This window comes from Trichechus manatus, unplaced genomic scaffold (assembly GCF_000243295.1).
Source record: "Trichechus manatus latirostris isolate Lorelei unplaced genomic scaffold, TriManLat1.0 scaffold00066, whole genome shotgun sequence".
Taxonomy (NCBI): Eukaryota; Metazoa; Chordata; class Mammalia; order Sirenia; family Trichechidae; genus Trichechus; species Trichechus manatus.
This window is the reverse complement of record NW_004444002.1, coordinates 4200831-4215640: the sequence shown is the minus strand read 5'-3', so window position 1 is coordinate 4215640 and position 14810 is coordinate 4200831. Positions and strand designations below refer to the sequence as shown.

The window sequence follows — 14810 nt, the reverse complement described above, 5'->3', positions numbered from 1 at the left end:
TTTTAATATAAAAATAATAAAAGTGTAGGTGGCCTCAACAGCTGTAATTTTAAAAAATTAAGTACAGAGATGCCTTCTGCCAGCCTTTGAAATTGGCATCCTGCACAGCAAAAAACTCTGATCTTCACTGTTACTTAATTTGAGATTTTAGCTACTATTTCCAGGCTATTAACTTCCATATCTGGACTCGCAGTGATCACCCCAGGATGCCCCTTCTCCTTCAGTATTGATCAGCAGCATCCTCTTCCCCAACAGGTGATAAATTTATTAACAACTGGCCAGGTTGCCCCAGCTTTAGGCAATTGTCTTCTTAAGAATTATAGTATTTATTCATTGGAGGATAATAAGACAAGGGAAGAAGTCAAAGAATTTCACCTGTAATTTGCAGCTGTTTCATACAGAGGTATGCTTCACAGAGAAAAGAGCCTGCAGTTCAGATATTATATAATGTTGCCTACTTTGCGTAAGACGTTGTGAATAATTTTTTTTTATAAGATGCACTTTATTTATGAGCAGGTCCCTCCATAGAAAGAGCTTGTTAGGGCTTAATGCTGATGAATGGAGACAGCACCATTCACACTTCCAGGTTATGATCTGTCAGTGCTTTCATTATATGCACTAATTTACAAGGATTTATTTATTTTCTCACAAATGTAAACATGTGCTCCAAGCTAAACGTCTGGGTGTCTAAGCCCAGTGTTTTCCTTGGTGGAAGCAGGGAGTGTGGGGACTCAAGCTGCCATGTGTTGTTCTTCCTACCCCCACCCGCACTTGCCGTGCGTCACTTCCTAACCCCATGGTGATATCAGAGGCCTAGATAGTTGTGCTTGCTTTAACATTGAATACTGGTTTAAATTTTAAACCCTGGTATTGGTTTTCTTAATTCAGTTTAAATCCTTTCTCATCCAAAGACTATGCCTTTAAGTGTGTTTTAAGTGCTAATGAAAATGCTGTCCGTAAGGGGATTTGGAGCTCAGATTTAGTTCTGGTGTCTCTCTCTCCCCACTGTATTGCCACCCCCATTACAGTGCCCCTTCCCTCCTTTCCCTCAGACCTTCCTCCTGCTTTCCTTACAATTATCCTTTCTGATTCAGTTATACTTGCCTGTTTAAAACAAACAACAACAGAAAGAAAGAAAACACTGTCAGTAAACACACCAGTGGACATGAGCATTGGAACAAATCATGCCCGCAACGTTGGGTACCAAGGTGTGGAGATCTGGTACCACTATATCAAGATATGAAAGTAAATTGAAGCTGCATATCTTGCTAGCCCCAGATGGCTTTATGTGAGCTGAAATCACTCGTGTCCCCATCTCTGAAGAATAAAGCTTAAAATATACTGGCCATGTGTCACCTCCTCCCACTCAGTCTAACAAGCAGTAATAGATCATACTGCACCATTACCATCCCTGGGTTATAACAATACTCATTATGGGAGGGAAAACCTCCTGAAGTGATGGACAAAAAGATTTCTTATTTTCCTGCCTGTGGTTTCCAATTTGGTTTTTACCTCAGTGAAAATTTAATACCCCTTAAACCTCTACCAGTGAAGAGTTTGTAAAATTGACTGTTTGGGGAATTGGTTGGTTGGTTGGTGGGTTGGGAAGGAAAATGGGTGGAAACAAAAATACATTTCTATAAAATATGACTGGATGCATTTATAAAGCACCTATCACAAGTCCCTCGAAGCCCTTTCTACTATTTCTTTTTCAACCCAAACATAAGCGTAACCCAATCAAAGTTAATTAAAGAGTCTCAAGGAAAAAGGAGTATGTTTGGAATTTGGACCATGATGAAAGAAGTTGCTACACAAATATATGAAAGGAGAATTTTCTACGAACTGTCAGCAGAATAAGCCCTGAAGGCAAATACTATTTAATAAGCCCAGAATTATTTCAAAAGGCACTCATCCGTGGAATTCAGCTGACATGAACAGAGAGAGAAGTTCACAGAGTCTAGAAGTTCACCAAAAAATTAAAAGTGAGAAAACCACATAAAGTCTAGGGTTATCCTCCCTGGATCAGTTCTAAATTTGCACTTTGATGGGGATGAGGAGTGTAGTAATCAAGGAATAGAATTGTACTCCTTGATGTCAGTGTAAATATGTAATGATCTCCCCAAATATCCTAGTTCCTGTAGGAATAAATTTATTTTTCTATAACTTCTGTGAACCTGCTCCAATTTTCAGGAGATCAGGTTCTCCAAGTTTAGTACTTCTAGTTACAACAACATGTTTGGTAAAGTGAAGGGTCTACAAAAACAAGGGAAACCCTCAATGAGAAGGATTGACACAACAGCCATAATAATGGACTCAAACCAATTATCATAAAGATGGCACAGGACCAGGCAACATTCTGTTCTGTTATTCATAAGGTATAACATGTCGACTTATTCTGTTATACATAAGGTATAACAGGACAAGATATAACAGACTCGATGACAACTAACAACAATAAAGTTACAACAACCCTTCATTTCATTTTTAATACTCTTACTAAAGTTTCCGAGTGTTCCTCTTAGTCTTAATTTCAGCGTACCAGATTTGGTACACAAGCATAAGCTCATTCTTTGTCTTTTGGCCCCTACAGAACCTAGCATAGCGGCAGTACGAGTTTGGTAAGCAATTCCTGTCATACACTTCAAGCACACCTACTCTCAGCCTTTCTCTCTCCAGACTTGAATCTTGATCTTTCAAATTTCACACTCGGTGATATTGAATATAGAGGTCCTAGAAGGTGTTCCCAAATCGTAGGCCTGCCACAAATCTCCATTTGCAACCAAACTAAATTCTAGGCAGTCAAGAAATTGATTTTTCCAAAACAAAAATAAAAAGCAGAGGTTCCCCTTGGCTCATCCTCAGCCCACATGTTCGGGAGATGAAAGAAATATTCCTGCGCTATCATTATTTGTCCTGTCCCAATCTGAAAAGCCTTTTTAAAAACATCCTTCAAGGTCTTGATGCCTCTAAAAACGATAAAGGGATTTTATTGACATGGAATGCCCCATTTGGACACTCTGGTTTCTTTGGAGAAGTCGCCAACACATGGATGGCTTTAGAGGCATTCAGGGAAAGTTAAAACGAATCTATAACTTTTATAGATGTTAAGGATTAATACTTCATGAGGAACACCAGGATTAATCAAAGTACACCATAAAGCGGAATCTGAATATTAACCTCCTGCCAACGAATCAGCTCATCTAAAAGTTTATTAAGCTGGGTTTATAAACTGTCTTTAGATGAGTTCACTCTTTGCCAGGAAAATGACTGTGTGCCTGTATGAGAGATATAGATAAAGAGAGAGCCAAAGTTCAAGTTCATTTGCATGATGTACATTTTCATGTATAATAACATGTAAATGTATAACATGTTAAGTAGGGTAGATGGGGCTTTGCAGAACCTTAAATTTAGAGCTTTAGAAGTTTCCAGTGCTTGTCTGACTTTTACGATAAAGCGTGTGTTATGGATTGAATTATGACCGCAGAAATATGTGTTGTAAATCTTAACCCTCATATCTGTGGTGATAATCCCACTTGGGAATGGGTTTTCTTTGTTATGTTGATGAGACAGGATTAGTGTAGCGTGTGTTTTAAATCAATCTCTTTTGAGATATAAAAGAGATTAAACAAGCAAGCTAGAGAAGCAGAGATAGCAGGAGAGAGATGCCAAGCCGCGTTAAGACTGCCCAGGAGCAGAAGCTCAGAAGAGACAAGGATCTTCCTCCAGAGCCAACAGAGAGAGAAAGCCTTCCCGCTAGAGCCAACACCCTGAATTCGGACTCCTAGCCTCGTAAACTGTGAGAAGATTAACTTCTGTTTGTTAAAGCCAAAAAAAGAAAAAAGAAAGAGAGAGAGTCATAGATAATGATAGCATGCCTTCAGAAAAAGAGTAGCTTTGAGGTGCTTAAAAAGACATGCTTATTAGCACTGATGCTCCTAACTTTGACATAACTCTCAATAGTTTCAGTAGGTCTGAATAAAGGGGAAGGAGCCCTGGTGGCGCAGTGGTTAAGTGCTTGGCTACTAACCCAAATGTCAGCAGTTCAAACCCACCAGCGGCTCCTCGGGAGAAGAAGACCTGGCGATTTGCTCTCATAAATATTTCCCGTGGCTAGTGGATTCTAACTGCCGAACTTTGGTTAGCAGCCAAGATCTTAACCACTGCACCACCAGGGGCTCCATTCATAAAGATTACAGCCTAGGAAACCCTAAGGGACAGTTCTACTCTGTCCCGTAGGGTTGCTGTGAGTCAGAATGGAACCAAATGTGACTTGCTGGCACACAACAATAGCAAATAAAGGAGAGATGGGAAAAGACTAAATTATAGACTGCTTTTAAAGTAATGTCATAGAGTTACTTCCAAGAGCTCTGTCAAAAGCACCAAGGGAAGCAGGAATTGAGGCATATGTTCTTCATATGTGTCTGATGCTTTTTAAATGTATTATTTCACGTGATACTTACAACAACGTAGGCATTGAGTGACTAACTTTCGGTTTGCCCAGGACTGTCCCGATTTTAAAACTGAACCTCACCTCCTTCCCAAACAAAGCGGGACAATTGGTCACCTAAGCTAGCTGTTGTTGGGTGCTGTGGAGTCGAGTACGACTCATAGTGACCCCATGCGACAGAATAGAACTGCCCCAAAGGGTTTCTTCACTGTAATCTTTATGGAAACAGATGGCCAGGTCTTTCTCCTGCAGAGCCACTGGGTCGGTTTGAACCGCCAACTTTTTGGTTAGCAGCCAAGCACTTAAGCTTTGCAGGCCAACAGGGCTCCTTCACCTTAGCTTGGTAAGGCGAATACTCTTTTCCCTGTTTTACCAGAGGAGGCTGAAATTTGGAGAGATGAATGACCTAGTCAAAGTCACACATCCGTTGGAAGTGGTGTATTTGGTATTAGAACCAGACCTTCTAGCTGATATTATAGTATACGTTCCAAGAAACCAGGCTGTAATTAACACAGTGTGTAAAAGCCACTATGACAATATTAGTGGCTTTTATTTTTTCTAGAAGCTTAACCATTCCCTTTGTACCATCATCATTATGCTCACCAATCCCCTTTTAATATATAATTGTTGTAGATGTTAGATGCCGTTGAGTCAGTTCCAACTCATAGTGACCTTATGTACAACAGAACAAAACACTGCCCGGTCCTGCTCCATCCTCACAATCATTGCTATGTTTGAGCGCATTGTTGCAGCCACTGTGTCAATCCATCTCATCAAAGGTCTTCGTCTTTTTTGCTGACCCTCTACTTCACCAAGCATGATGTCCTTCTCCGGGGTTGGTCCCTCCTGATAACATGTCCAAAGTAAGATAATCCAGAGAAAAAAATCAACCCAGTTTATCAGATTATTGCAAATTCCATATCAACTAAATGTAAATTGATGAGAATAATTTTAATGCTTTCCAAGTTAATTCTATTCTAATTCAACTATGAAAATAAGCAGTGGCCTGGGCATCCTCACCCTAAAAGAAATGTAACATACCCTGCAGTCCTTGCCTTTTCCCATTTATCTCAAAGAGGATTTTTTTTTTTCTGCTTGTGGGGGGTAAGCAAATATCAAGGAGGTAGAAACGTAAAACCGGACAAAACAAAATTATTAGTCCTAGCTTTATCTCTGTATGTTACTTTTTATCATTTCTTCTCAATACACAAAGAAGTGAAAGTGTGTCCAAGCAAAGCTCTCCCATTACTGCCCTGTCTGTGCTGAGCAAAATTGAATCCCTGTGTCTTGAAAATGCCTTTCTATTTCTATGACTTCTTTCAGAATACTAATGTTAGTGCATATGTGGCCCACTAGAGTACTAATGCTCATTTGCTGTTTCCCAACAGGCATCACAGTTGATAGGCATGGATTCATTTACTTTGTGGATGGGACTATGATTCGGAAAATTGATGAGAATGCCGTGATCACAACTGTAATCGGCTCAAACGGTCTGACTTCCACACAGCCACTGAGTTGTGACTCAGGAATGGACATCACTCAGGTAGGCACCACTGATTCTCAAGCATTATCGCCATTTGGCATCATGGAAATGGATAACAATTTTCTCATACAGAAATTAGGTAGAAAGGAAGCTTGGTGTATCTGTTATAACACCAGATAGCAGAAGTTTCTCTTTATGTCAGTTACTTTTCTTCTCCTCAGAAAAACTCAGTTGGGAGAACATGGTAAGCTAGGATGGGAGTAACAACGCTAGGTGGAATGTTGGCACAACAATTAGAGTAAAGCCTCCCAGATTTGAATCAATTAGAGAGTAAGGCCAGTTTCATTAATTGAATATATTCTAAGATAAGTGATTTTATTTTTTTAAATAAAACAGTAACTCAAATTTGGAAAAGTACTGACTACTAAAGATCTTTAGAAAGCTTTTTTAATGAATATATGAGCATAACTTGTTATTCATGTGTATGTAAATTGCTATTGCTAGTCTGTATGAAAAGTTTTCTCAAGTAAAAGCAACATTCCCTCTGAGATCTGTTTTACATTTGTTTAGAGAACCTTTTTGCCAGTGAGAATAAAAGAGAAAATTCAGTGTAGCTCTCATCTGAGTCCAAACTTCTGATTTTACCACAGTTCTACAAAATCAGTTTTGGACATAGAGAGAAATTATAGAGCATACAGCACAGTCCCAGATCTCTGGGGATGCCTTTCTTAGTCTGCAGATACAAGAGGTTGGTATGTAAAGTGAGAGGAATAGACTACACAATCCTCAAAGGGACTTTCAACCTCTAACATTCCATGATTCTGTGACTCTGATGAAGTAGATTAATTGATAATCTTTTCAAAGGAAGTACCCTGGTGGCGTAGCGGTTCAGAGTTCAGCTGCTAACCAAAAGGTCAGCAGCTCAAATCTACCAGCCACTCCTTGGAAACCCTATGGAGCAGGTCTACTCTGTCCTATAGGGTTGCTATGAGTCAGAGACTGTGAGTCGGAATCCACTTTGTGGCAACGGGTTTGGATTTTTTTGGTTTTTTCAAAGGAAGTAGAGTAGAGGTTGAGAGTTTTAAGATTGGTTAGTGTGTATCAGAGAGAATGCCTTTGGCTGCAGGTAATAAAACACTGGTGTAAAAGTGGTTTAAACAATAAGATTTTATTATCTCACATATTGAGACATCCAGAGATAGGCAAAGATCCCAGCAGATTTCCTCTGTGTCACATGGGTCAGAATTGAGTCACATGCCCATGCCTTAGCCAATCACTGGCAAAGGGAAAATGGGTTTCCATAATGGGTTCAGACCAGTCATAATTCACCCCCTGGAGCTGGGCTGCCTTTCCTGAGCATACCACTTCCTGATTTTTGACGCAAAATCTAGATTCTGTTAGCAGAGAATAAAAGATTGCTGTTTGGTAGCCAACCAGTGGTATCCTCCACAGTTAAGACATTCCTGTCGTTATTGGTGATAGTTGCACAACATGATTGGTGTCACTGAATTGTACATGTGAAAAGCAATGAATTGGAAAATGTGTTACATATATTTTTACAACGATTAAAAAAAAAAGATATTCCTATTGCTTCATTCTCCATACCACCCGAAACAAGATCACTAGAAAAGTAAAATGAACACATCACCCAGACACCTTGCTTTAGTCATTAGCGCTAATATTCCCTCCTACCTCCACTCTCTATGCATGTACGTCTCTATAAAACACTAAAAATTTGCCATTTGGGGTTTCTTCTTCTCTCTCTGCCCCTGCCTCACCCTGCAAACTCAGGAAATGGTCAGATATAGTCAACTACAAAAATAAAATGGGAAACTGGAAGGCCTGGAAAACCGACAAAATGAATGGACCATTCTTAATATTTGAATGGATCAGGCTATCAAGTCCTAGAACAGCATAACTTTCCATGATGCAAAATCCTGCAGAAGGCAGGAACAAGGAATATTATTTATGGCAATAAGAAAGGGTGTGAATGTGTTTATATGGGGAGGGGGGAGAGAGGATGCATGCACATGATTCACTTGTGGGATATTTTTAACTTAAAATAAGACATTCAGTATTGCAATCAGTCAACTCTAAACAACTTATCTGTTTCTGTGTGGAAAAGTTATGCTGAAAAGAGAATTTTTTATCTATATAGAGCAAACATATGATCCTCACCACCACAAAAAGGGTTCTTTTGCACATGGCATTGTCAAGCCATGGTGGCTTCTGTTGTTAGCTGCCCAGGAGTTGGCCCCCAACTCATGGTGACCCCATGTACAACAGAAAGAATTATTGTGATCCACAGGGTTTTCATTGGCTGTTTTTCTGAAGTATATCACCACACCTTTCTTCCTAGTCTGTCTTATTCTGGAAGCTCCGCTGAAAACCTGTTCAGCACCATAGCAATACACAGGCCTCCACTGACAGACAGGTGGTAGCTGTGCATGAGGTGCTTTGGCTGGGAGTCGAACCCAGGTCTCTTGCATGGAGGGTGATAATTTTACCACTGAACTACCATTGCTACCTCATCCCTTTCAGGTGGGAATGTATAGTGCAGCCCACTAAAAAGGAGCCCTGGTAACCAAGACACAGAATCACAGTTTCACTATGGCATTTCGGTCTAAACATCCCTTCCCGTTTCCTTACACAAGTTCACCTTTAGAAACATAGTAGGTTTCTTTGAGGAGTGGGGTGGCAAACGGTTGGGGGTGTTAGAAGCCTACAGGACTGACTGGGAAAGAAAGCAGGTTTCATGTCCAAATTATTTTACAGCTGTCTGCACTGCTGTCCACTATTTCCTGTTCTGTGCTTGAGGTCCTTCAAAGAGTAACTAGAATTTTCAGCTCAGACTGGCATAGAAGAATGAGTCCACACTGATCTCTTATCTTAGTGTCCAGATGATCATACCACACACACTTTATTAGGGGCCTACTTCTCATGACCCCATTCCCCCAATCTGTAATTATCTCTTCTGGTCCAAATCCCATTCCCTATCTTCTTCACACCTCACCCACCTCCATGGGGACCTTACCTGATGATTCTAGTCCTCACTGTTGTCTCATTCCCTTACTGAGATTTAGTATCAACACATTTAATATGTAATATGTAATTTGTTTTATGTTGGCCAACTGTGTGTCCAACTAGTCTCCCAGGGTAGATTGTATGTTCTTTGAGCATGCATAGTAAGTGCTCAGCAGGCACAGTTAACATATATACCCCTCCCAAAAGGAAACTGTGATTGGTGCATAGAGTACATGAGGGAGAGTGGTGAGATGAAGCCAAAGAGGTAAGTAGAGGCCAGATAGTAAAGGACCTTATAAGCATGATAGAGTTTCAGTTTTACTCAGTGGACGATGGGGAGGCATTAATAGTATTAAGCAGGAAAATGCAGTTTTAAAATAGGATTAACCATGGAAATGGAGTTTTTGAAAGATCATTCCAGCTGTAGTATGAAGATTCGATGGAGAGAAACACTACCCTTAGGCAGTTGCAGTAATACAGGTATGACAGGGACAAAACATGGTAATATATAAACAATTAGCACCTTTTCAAGAGACTTGGGTACAAGTTAAATTGCTTTCCAATGCTTTTGTGGACGTTCAGCTGATATTTCTTTGGGATACAACTCTGCGATGAGACTGGCCATGAAGCTGCTCAGCTCTATGTGGATTACATACCTAGGCAAGCAATGATAATGGCTGAACCTAAAGTATTAGCAGTACGGATTGAGAAAGACAGATTAGTGAAATATTGGAGGTAAAATCAAAGAACTTGTTGACTGACTCAATTTCAGAATTGAGAAAGTATGTGGATTGTGGTGCCATTCACTGAGATAATGAATACAAGAGGAGGAGAAATAGGTTTGGGAGATTGTCGGATGATGGATGTCGGACACGTTGAGCTTGAGGTGCTTGTGTGGCATCCAGGTAAAGATATCTGGAAGGCAATTGGATATAGGTCTAATGCTCAAGGTCTAAAATGGAGATTAGAGTTAGGATTATCAGCATACACGCGGTAATGGCAAATAGTAGAGTGGATGAGATCTCCCAGGGAGGGTACATAGCACAAAAAGAAAAGAAAGCTTAAGACCAAACTCTGAGGAAACCAATATTCAAGAGAAGGCTGAGCAATGAGATCCCACAAGGGAGACTGAGAAGAGACCAGATAAGTAGGAGGAAAACCCGGAAGATGTGTGGTCAAAAAAGCCAAGAGAAATAAGCTTTTCAAGAAAAAAGGAATAGCTAATAATATCAAATACTGCTTAGAAGTCACGGAAAATAAGGTATTTTTTCAAGAAGCCATTTGATTGTTCAGCATTAGTGACTCTGACAAGAGTACCTTTGGTAGCGTGCTAATTAATGGGAGTTGAATTGCAGTGGTAGAGTGGGAGGTGAGGAAATGGAAAAGTGAAACTAACACACTCTTTTGAAATGTTTGTGATGGGAAGGTTTTGGCATTGGAGCAAATCAGCTTCCAGATGTGGGCAAATTAGCACACAGGTGTGGCACAGGTGGGCAAAAGTTAGAGAACACTGAATAAAATCAAAAGAGTGACTGAGTGAAGCATTTATTGGGAGGAAGCCTGTGCACAGCACAGCTTACCAAATGCTCAGCCCCTCTGGCCACAGCTTCCCCTGTCTGTTTAGACAACTGTGGCAGATTGGGGACCTATAATTCCTCTGACTGTGCTTAAGAACATGGGCTGTCTTCAGCTAAAGAGAAGAAAGCTGAGTGGGGAGCTTCATAACAGTCTCCAAGAGCAAAGCCCCAGTTGTTTATAGTAGTACTTACAGTGATGCAGCTGAGCTTACACAGTGCTCAGTTGCATATTTCAGTAAATCAAAATATATTGATGAGTGAGGGCAGAGACAAATGTCTAAATAAGAATACCAGTTTCTGCTGACAGGAGCAGACAGGAGGGAAAACAGAAGCCTGTGCTGCAACATGAAGATTTGAATCAGACCTTAGGAAGAGATTACTGATTCTAAGACTATGTGGCAATATCACATATTACCAAAAGATCTTGTAGAGCTCCCACCATTTGAAACTTTTAAAGCAAATGGTAGGTAGCAATAATCTAGTAATGCTTGAAATATAGGGCTCTCTGGATTTAAGAGGATAGACCAACTTTTTCTCAAGGTCCCTTCCAACTCCGTGAAGCTTTCTTTACAGAAATATAACCAAATTCCTAAAGTTCCTTGTTACCTTTCTTGCATTTCAAAACCGAAAGTTCTTCAACAAAGAAAGGCCCTATCTTAGTCTGGGTTCTCTAGAGGAGAAAAACCAGTGAGATGCGTGTATATATATATAGAGAGAGAGATTACTTCAAGGAAATGGCTCACACACTTATGGGGGGTGGCAAGTCCCAAATCCATAGGTCAAGCGGCAGGCTGGAGACCTCTGCTGGCTCACAGGATTGTGGGGGCTGGTGAATCCAAGTTCTGCAGGTCAAGCAGCAGGCCGGAGACTTCTGTAGGCTTGCTTCCCAGGAACCAGAGATCAGGCAACAAGAAGAGTGCAGGGTCGAGAGAGAGAGAAAGCTTTTGCCAGGAAATCTATTTATATACTTGAGGCAGGTCACATCCCCAAGGAAACACCCCTTTCAACTGACTGGTGGATCACATCAGATCACATCATGGAAAATGATTACATTATATTACATTATGGAAGCACAACCAGTCCGGTGTCTGTCAAACGACTGAGAATCATAGCCTAGCCAAGTTGACACGTAACATTAGTCATCACAGACCCATACGTTCTAGCATAGTACCTATGAATGCTAGGAAATGATACAACAGAGAACAGTCCTCTTTCTCCTCCTTGCCTATTTCTGCACTTTTCTGAGTCCCAGGAAGAATCATTCTTCAATAGCCTGCCCTAATCTTCAGCAGCTGTTGATGTCCTACAGTAATTGTAATGGAGAAAGGGAAACTAGAACACTCTTTTGAGATGTTTGGCTGACTGGGAGGTTTTGGCATTGAAGCAAATCAGCTCCCAGGTGTGGACAAATTAGCACCCAGGTGTGGCATAGGTGAACAAAAGTTAGAGAACACTGAATAAAATCAGATGGGTGACTGTTACCACTTAAGAGCTCATTATGTGCCAGGAACTGTGCCAAGCATCTTACTCACACTGTTCCATTTTATCTCCACAACCCAACCGCCCTTGAGAGGTAGATATTATTATCCCCACCTACAGGGGAGAAAATTGGTGGTCAGAAGGATTGTGTATTGTGCTATGACCATAAAGTTAGTAAGTAATATAGCCAAGATTCGAACACAAGCTTTCTGGACCCAACTGTCCATTTTTCCAATGTCCACATTTTCAAACACAGTTGAAGATGACCAAATATCACTGTATTTAGCTGGGTGACAAATGCCATTTGATTGAGGAATATGCCGTTTATTCACAGAGTGTGTGTTTAGTGGCACTTAGGAAATAGTTTAATAAAATCTAATCATCTCAAGAAATGAAATTTGCTTTGATAATAAAATCAGCCATTTGTTCAAAATCAATATCTTTTTCTGATTTACTGAAATGTGAAACGGAACTCTTGGTATAAACTCTGAAGCATAACCGCCCTTTGTAAGCACTGCTATAAACAACCAGAACTTTCCCTTCAAGAGATGGGTTGATTATGAAGAGACTGGGCTCTTTATTTCTGTTGCTGCTTTTGAATCATCCTGCTCTGGTAACTCACTTCCATCTCGTGCCTGACTGGAATGGAATTGGATCTGACGCTGTCTCTTGGTGCAATAGCAAATTTGAGAACTGAATTTACTCTTTTGAGCTAGCCTAACGCTCTTCCAAAAATCAGCCCAATATCAGAGATACAAGCAACATGGACCTTTTATGTGCACACATAATCCTGTTGACCCATTGCCCATAAGGTACACACTTTGAGTTATTTGTCTAGTTGTTGTTAGCTGCCATTGAGTCGGCCCCCTGCCTCATGGCAACCCCATGCACAACAGAGTGAAGGGCTGCCCATTCCTGCACTATCCCCATAACTTGTTGCTGACGTGGATCAGACTGTTGTGATCCATAAGGTTTTCATTGGCTGATTTTTGGAAGTAAATCACCAGGCCTTTTTTCCTAGTCTGTCTTAGTCTGAAAGCTCCACTGAAACCTGTTCAGCATCACAGCAACACAGAAGCCTCCACTGATAATCGAGTAGTGGCTACGCATGGGGTGCATTGACTGGGAATCAAACCCAGGTCTTCCGCATGGAAGGCGAGAATCCTACCACTGAACCACCACTACTCCCATTTGTCTAGAGTATCTGATATATAGCCTGTGCTCCATAAATGCTTGTTGAGTGATCTGCATACTCCCCCACTGGTTCCTAATAGTACCCATTTTTCAGATGGGTTTAACAGAGGGAGGGGGCATTGTGCATGGTTATGAAGGAAGGAAGGTAACCAGTTCTTTGGCCCCATGCATTTAATCTATTGTGCTAGTTCACTGGGAGTCCTATTCCTCTCCCCAGTCATCTGATGCTTGACTCCCCTCCAGAATATTCTCACCATGTAGTAACAGTCCAACCTCTGCTGGAATGCCTCTTATGATAGGAAATTCACTATGTCTTCCAGGCAGCTCATTCCATCTTTGAATGTCTCTGATGGAAAGCTCTTTGGGATCCCTTTAACTTTTTTATCTTCTCTTAACTTTTACCATCTGGTCTTAATACAACTCTTCAGGCCATGCGTTATAAATTTAATTTCTTTTCTATGAAGTAAATATACCAGTGAACCAAGCACTGTACCAGGTACTTTCATATATGTTCTCTTATTTGATCCTCATAACAATCCTTCAAGTTAGATATTATTTTCCCTTATTTTTAAAGGATGTGAAAAGCAAGGTTCAGAGAGGTTGAATACATTGGTGAAAGTCACATAGCTAATAAGTGGCAGAGTTGGAATTTGAACCTGGTCAACCGGATGCCAAAGTCTACATTCATTTCACCAAACTACTATATCAAACTGCCTCCTCTATATGACAGCCCTCTCAATATTTAAAAACAGCTCCCTCATGCCTCCTAAGTTGCATCCCCAATTCATTTATTGTACCTCACTTGGCATGGTTTTGAGTTCCTTCACCATCCTCATCACTCTTCTTTGAACATGATCCCTTTTATCCATACTTTTTTAACATGTAGCTTCCAGAAATGAATAAAATAACCCAGATGTGCTCTGACTAACTTAGAGGTTAGAACGGGGACTATCACTACCCTTTTTTTCTATATTCTCTGCTTCTGTTCATTTTGCCTGGTGATTTTCAAAAGGACTTTAGTCACAAAACGTTTACTTCAAACAAAATAAGTCCTGATGTTTAAAACAGATGCAAACAGCAGGTTCAAACAAGAGGTGATGTCCCAGAGCCTTGCCTATTCAAACTCGCTCCCACTCAGTGGTAGCTCCCACCCAAGGCACTTTTGCAAAATCCTAAGGAAGTAGGGAACACAGGTTAAGAAATCACAGCTAAAGCTGAATTGGATTTTTCGCTACATCACACTTTGGACATACGATATGATTACAGAGAACTAAACATCCACATATTTCTTAATACCCATCATCTCATCTTGTACTTGCCCAGTTGGTAACTTGCACTGTAGTGCAGGATCTTACATTAGTTATAATGCCATTGTATTAGATTCAGTCCATTTATTTCGATTGTTCTCTATTATCCAATATCTTCACTATCCTTCCCAGCCTTGTGTCACCTATGGATTTGGTAAGTGCCTTCTATGTCTTCATCCATGATAAAATTGATGGATAGATAGGCCAAGACAAAACTGTGGCCCCAGTACACTAGTTATCTGTTAGATTATAAACCCATCTGTTTGAACTATCACCTAGCCTAGTGTGTTTTCAACTGT

At 40.6% G+C, this 14810-nt stretch overlaps 1 protein-coding gene across 3 annotated transcripts in view; it reads left to right on the top strand.

Annotated features, from left to right (window-relative positions):
* The window catches only part of TENM1 (teneurin transmembrane protein 1), a 609234-nt gene that overhangs the window by 525611 nt on the left and 68813 nt on the right, over positions 1-14810 (top strand). For all 3 annotated transcript variants that reach the window (XM_004379594.2, XM_012556473.2, XM_004379593.2), the window contains one exon: positions 5836-5990. In XM_004379594.2, the coding sequence (XP_004379651.1) occupies positions 5836-5990 (155 nt within the window). The remainder of the gene's footprint in view (positions 1-5835; positions 5991-14810) is intronic.